Here is a 6,654-nt window from a genome sequence, read left to right as displayed (position 1 = left end):
TACAGGTCTGCAGGAAATACTGAACCCATACTGTCATGGTTGCATCCTTCTCTTGCAGATGAAGAGCAGAGGTGTTCACTGTGGCAGTCAGCAGGACAGATGGCTGGACTGTCTATGGGATAGAGGGGGCACCAGCTTCATGCATGGTCAGGGTCCACGGGAGGGTCTGCTGCTCCTCTGCTGGGATTTCACCTGCAATATTACATATGATTAAATAACCCTTTAAGCATTTGGTAGCAGGGAAGAATGAAGGCAAGTTGAGGCAATTTGGCTTGCACTGAAATTGCACCTCAGTATTTACCTGGACTTTTCCTTGTGCCAGAACAGTGAGTTGCAGGTCAGGTGGGAGGTGCATCCCCCCAGTGTACAGCAGAACTTTGCTTGCCTTTGGTGGTGAGCACTGGCATTTTGTATGCAGCTGTTCTTTCTGTGATAGTAAACATTTTCATTCTTCAAAAGAATGCACTGCAAAAAGCTGACACAGAAAAATGTTTCTCTGCAGCTTGGCCTAGATTTGGAAACTTCATAATTTTGGTCACATTTCTGTCTAATACTAGGTAGAAGGAGTAGAAGTTATGCATTATATAAAAATAACAATCAGAGGAGAGGGAGTATAATAAAATAATTAATTTACTTCAGCTGGAGTGGGAATGCTCACCTGGTTATTGCTGTATCTAAAGGTCAGAAGGGGTATGAGCAGAGAAGAGCTCTTGTTCTTTGTGCCAGACTCATCTGTGCTTTTAATAAATGCCCCATTACAATGACAGCTGAAGTCCTTAAGGGTAAAAGGAGGATATGTAGATATGACATAGTCTGATCATACAGTGTCACCAGTGTGATGTCAGAGGCAATGATGGGGGACCGAGAACTAAAATATGTATTTTTATGTTATTTTTATATCTTTTATCAACTCTGTTTCCATATCACAGTTAGTTTTGAATAACCCCAGATCCCTCAGCACTTTTCTTAGCTTTATTGCCCTTCATGTGGGCAACAATTTAGTCAGGGTGAATGTGGGGGTGGCCTGCAAACCTTATTAGCAGTCTTCTCCTTCCCATTATTTTTCTAGGAACTAATTCTGAGTTGCAGAAGGCACCAGCAAGATGGCAAAAGGAGATGCTTGTAGGCTTAGTTGAGCTGGTTTGAAGGAATCAAATGTGATTTAAGCTGGATTAGGTGCTTTGCACTGTTACTGACCTTTGTGCCTGGGGAGGCAATTCCAGTAGTAGGCTGAGCTGCTCCTGCAGCTTGGTGTTGTGTCTGGCAGTTTGCAGAGGCCTGGGCAGCAACACCTCAGGCTGCTGGCTGCTGGCCCATGCTAGTGCATACAGCATGCATTGGACATCAGCACCTATAGGTACCCTGTTCTGCATTGGAGGTTGGACACAAGAAGTGAGAAGCAGAACATGGGCACAAAAGGGCGAGGGAAGGAAAACTGCCCAGGCACAAAGGAAAACCGGTTCACAAGAAAGGAAGAGGTTGTTTTGCTGTACTAGGGGAGCAACAGTTAACAACAGCAAAACCTGCTCTTTCCTGAGGTTAGATAGTTACAGGGTGCTCCTTTTGCTCATAAATGCACAGTCATATACTGACTTTTTAAGCAATCAGCCCATGCAAAGCTTCTTGCAAGATTAGGCTTGACCTAAATTATGAACAGGGTGGAAGTGGTAAGTTCATTATGGTTATGCAAATTATTTGGCTCAGTTGCAGGTACTCCTTTTGAGTTTGATGTTAGGTAAAGGTAATGCACCAGGAACAGAGTGCAATTGTGTAATTAAGTTGACAGCTTTCATTCTGTTCTGGGAAAGAACAATTACATTTCTCCAGGACAGTAAATATTCAAGACTCCCCAGTGTCAGAGCAGCCTGTTTAGTTTTGTTGTGTATTTCTGAAACCACCATGACTTTAAGGAAAGCTGTGATTACTCAAGATTACAGCAGATGTGATTAGATTAAGGGGGTGTTTGATATGTGGACTTCATCTGGACTCAGATTTCTTGTTTTGCATTCAATTGTTAAGAGCTGAAGTGTGTGTATTCATGGAGGTCAGGATCACAGATCTATTTCTGAGGAGGCTGCTGGTTCCATGAAGCGCTGGTGTGCCCTCAGAGGAATTCAGCTTCAAACAAGAGCATTCCATCTACAATGCACCCTTTTCAGAACCAGGTACCTCCAGGTACCTCACAGCCACTGGTCAAGAATGGAAGAGCTCAGTGATCACGGCTGCTTTAGAAGGGAAAACAATTTTGAGAAACCTTTGTGAATTCCAGTTAAATGAAAATCCCGACTTTCTGTATATTGGGTGTAGGTCATTCTCATGTTATCTTGAAGCATATGGCCCGTGTTTGCTTTTCATCCTCTGTGTACTACACAAGCCATTCTTGTGTCTTATGTGCATTTTTTTATGCTGTAGTATTTCTTAACTTAGGTCTAAGTCAGAAGAACTTATCTTAGACCTGAGTTTACAGTATGTAGCTCCACTCCTGATTTTGTATTTTGTCAGACTTAAAACAAGCACTTGTGCTTTTTAGTCTGCCATGAGTTATTCAAGACTTCTTCACAAAATGGTAGAAACCAATAGCTTCTCACCAGGTTTCAGAGCCAAGGTTGTGTATATCATTTTGTATTGCGCTGGTGTTCATATTTAGAAACATTTATGTTTTACCTTTTCCCTTCAGATGACACTGGCTGTCCCAGTAGCCAGTCAGTATCTCCAGTTAAGACTCCTTCTGGTGCTGGAAACAGTCCAATCAGTTTTTGCACTGGTAGTGATGGAGACTTCTCCAGGAGGAAATTCAGTCCAGGGACAATGAGCGAAGGGAATCCTCAGCTGGTTCGATATAAGAAGGACACAAAGACAAGCCTTGTAAAGCCCGGTGAGTATAATATAGTTCCTTTCATTTCTTCAATTACACTTCCTAATCGACAAGTACATCAATAAGTGTTGTGCTGCCCATGATAGCACTAATACTGATAGTAAATTAAAAAAAAATAGTTGTGCGCTTCCTATGGAGCCACCTACAAGATTTGAAAACACTATTGGTATTAGGTTTTTCATGGAAATATACTTCATTGACATATTCACTTCTTTTGTGAGGCTTACTGGTGATGTAAAATAACTGAAATGGATTTAATCCTGTTTCATGGTAATTGCACACATATTTCACTGGCCAAAGATAAATCACTCTTACTATCAATGCAAGAGTGTCTTCTGACATTGTTAGATTTATTGTTGGATCCTGTGTAACATTAATGCTGCCAGGCTGCAATAGCTCTGGGGATACAACACGTCAAAGCAAGGCAGGATAACAGGCAGCCTACATGTGGGAGTTAGGCAGATGGAGGTCCATACTACATTGGCTGAATCAAGAGCCTGTCTCCCCTTGCCTCAGGCTAATGGGCCACCTCAGACCACCAACTAAATCAGCAACCTGTTTGTCATATATCCAAAATTAAATATCCTGGTATGTCGTTAGCTGCTGTAATTTTAATGAGTAGATATAAAATATTTTTGTGATTCACGTACAGGCAGCTCTTCATTACAAATGGTCAGGATATTTGTGCTGTTATTTAATTAATCATGGAAACAGAAAGGGTTTTGACCCTGTACAGAGCCAGATGCAGAACTGACATGGTTTATGAACTCAGGTACCTCCTGGCCATACAATTTCCAGAGTCATCTTACCTCTGGAAGCAATTTAGATACTTTCATGAGGAGCCAGCTCAGATTTACAAGCACTGTGTTTAATCTAGAAACAGTAAAGAATCTGTTGCAAAAGCTCTTCACTGACTTTGTCACTGAAAGGGCTGATTAAATCTGACTTACCACTATCCCTGCAAGTTCTTAATCTCTTTTCATAGCACTGTGTTACTTGAGTATTCCCAGTCTCCCACTGCTCTGCATAATGGATGACAGAAAATATTTTTTCAAGGTTTGTTTTCTATTCCATTAAAAGCAAGGAATCTAATGCAGGCAGAATGCAGTGAATATGGTATGTGACAGTCAAGCCTGCAGCCATGGCTACCACAGCCATTTTGTATGTGAATATGGATGTAGCTTAGCAAAATGTGATTAAAGAATTTTGAAAGTGGTTTTTTTTTCTACTTAAGAGTCCTATACAGGTGAAAAAGAGTTATGCACTTGTTTCAATAAATTACTTCATTATTTTTTATTATTACATTTAAATTGACCTGTAATACCAGGTTACTAGTGTTTTGCAGTAGTCAGAAGCCATCTTAATTTGAGTTGATGTTATTAAGTCTTAGAGTGGACTTAGTTTAGGTGTTTCAGCATTCTTGTAAGTGGGCCATTCTGCAGCTGCCAGTAGTGCTGCATCCATTGAACTCTTAGGTTGGAAAACTTGTGTTCAGACTTCAAGTGAATCGCTCTTGAGATTCATCAAAACTCTTGGAGCACAAACCAGGTCTGATTTGCAGAGTACTTCTAATTTCCTCCTGCCAAATATCTCACACAATTTTAGAGGAAAGTTGTCACAAAACACATTGTCAGTGTGAGAGCTGACACAGGTGAGGGTGGTTCCTGAAATGGAGAGCACAACAGGGGACAGCTGGGGCTCCATTTCCTCAGTGTTGGTGACAGGGGTTAATGTAATTCTCTCCCATTGTTATCTTGGATTGAGGTGGATTCATTTTTTTCCCATGACCTACTTGTGCATGTGTTTCTGGTGACTCAATTGGGAAGATCTAGTCCTTGTGTAAGGAGGCATCGTCATGTAGCAAAACACACAGGGAGTAATAGAGGAGCAGTATAAGGGAATGGGACGTGGGAAGAGAGTAACAGCAACGTATCCTTGTCATATGTAACCTAGTTCTGTATACAGCTGAATACCTCAAACAACAGTGCAAAAGGAGTTGTGCTTAATATCTTTCTACCGAAAGCCCTTAGTGATATATGGAGATAATCTCCACTTTATATTTATCTGAAATGTCTTGTGATAATGACTACATAGCAGGAGCCAGACATGAGAGAAAAAAATCCAGCCTACCACTATCTTTTACAGACTGTCCTGTGCTACATTTTTGTAGGCAAGTACATCAATCAGTGTGCACCTTCAAAATGCCTGTCATTTTGATGAAAATTTATCTGTTTCCAGGATTGTTTTGTTGGAACATGCTGAATCTCAGAAGTAACACTCACACAAATATTTAGATAATTCAGGAAATGTCAAGAGTGGGATAGCACTGAGAATGAACCCTAGGATGTTCTTAGGCTGTTCCCAAGCTCCAAAGTTTTTCTGCTGCTCCAGCAACATCACTTCATCTTTCTTTTCTATACGTCAGGAGTATTAAATACAACATAGCTTTTTTTTTTTTTTCTCAAACAGCCTAAGGCATTGTTATATTTATCTAAGCCATCTTTGCTAGATTCTGTTATCATTTATAATTTATGTTGTTTGCATAAGGAACCATACTTAATGCTAGAATGCATTATCACTGTATCTAGCTAAACCTCTGAAAGATTTATTCATTTGGGATAGATGGTAATGGTTTTTATTGTGCATTAAATCTGAATCACAGCAGTGTTAAAGGTGAATTTGGCTTAAAATCTGTGTCTGCTCTCCCAGGAATCAATGGAGAGGACAGGAGCATTCAGGAAGATATATAACATCCACTCCAGGAGAAGGTTACAAAACCTTCCATTTCAGGATTTTAGAAGTTGTTCCTTGTTTTGAATGTGATTGATTTATACAATATTAAAAGGAATAAAAAATGCGTGGCAGTAAAATGCCCTCTCAAAACGGCACAAAAAGCTTAATTAGCACTGGTGTTAGTTTTCTATCAGGATGCTGTGCTGAATCCTACAGTTTCTGTAATTGAATAAACAGGAACATAAACACCTCTACATATTCACATTCTTGGTGTACTTCTGCAAAAATCCATTCTGAATTCCTGAAGCTCGTGTGCACATCTTGTTGAGAATAGTGGGAACTGCCTGGATCTCGCTGATCTCATTTTGTGACCTCCATTAGAATGCTTAGTGCAAGGTTTCAAAATCTGGATCTGCAAGCTGCAAAGTACTGATAAACTTCCAAAGACATGGATAAAGAAGGAAATCTAGGGCAAGGGTTGTGTTAATAACTCTAAGTCTTGCATGTTTTTAATGTCTGTGAGCATCATAACTGGAGAAGGACAGCTGATCAGACAACTGTGTTCAGCATTTCTGACTAAAGTTCTGGTCTTCTTCTTGCATTTGGTGTCATGGGCACGTTTGTGACAGTAGACTGAATGAGCTCAGGTTCCTGTTGGAGCTGTTACAGCCCATAGAATTGCTGAAGTTTCACTATTCAATTAAAAATGTCCTTTAACTTTAAGCTGCAGTTAAGTAATGTTGTACTCAGGATGTATTGCCGGTATGATCTTTTTTTTTACTTCTTCCTGGTGAATTTGTGAAGTCCCGAGTGACTGAGCGTCAGGAGGGTATGTCCCAGTCTGAACAGATTCCTCTTGCAAGGCTTTGGGAGTTTGGGGAGAGACGGGTGGGGCCTCCGAGGACTAGCGAGTACCCGGCAGGTGCGGGTGCTGTTTCCATCGGCTGGGAGCTGGTGACAGCGCACCGGGAGGAGGGAAGGGGAATGTCCCCAGGCGGCCGGTGTGGCCGGAGCAGCCCCCACACCCCGCCCTGGGCCCGCGGTCC

The 6,654-nt window shown here is 41.2% G+C and overlaps 1 protein-coding gene across 1 annotated transcript in view; it reads left to right on the top strand.

The window, feature by feature from the left end:
* Positions 1-6,654, top strand: part of SYBU (syntabulin (syntaxin-interacting)) — a 57,316-nt gene that overhangs the window by 27,701 nt on the left and 22,961 nt on the right. Inside the window, exon 3 of the mRNA XM_010006537.1 lies at positions 2,678-2,875. Coding sequence (XP_010004839.1) covers positions 2,678-2,875 — 198 coding nt within the window. The remainder of the gene's footprint in view (positions 1-2,677; positions 2,876-6,654) is intronic.

Source organism: Chaetura pelagica, unplaced genomic scaffold (assembly GCF_000747805.2).
Source record: "Chaetura pelagica isolate M959 unplaced genomic scaffold, ChaPel_1.0 scaffold76, whole genome shotgun sequence".
Taxonomy (NCBI): Eukaryota; Metazoa; Chordata; class Aves; order Apodiformes; family Apodidae; genus Chaetura; species Chaetura pelagica.
The sequence above is the reverse complement of the archived record's forward strand: the minus strand, read 5'-3'. Positions and strand labels throughout refer to the sequence as shown.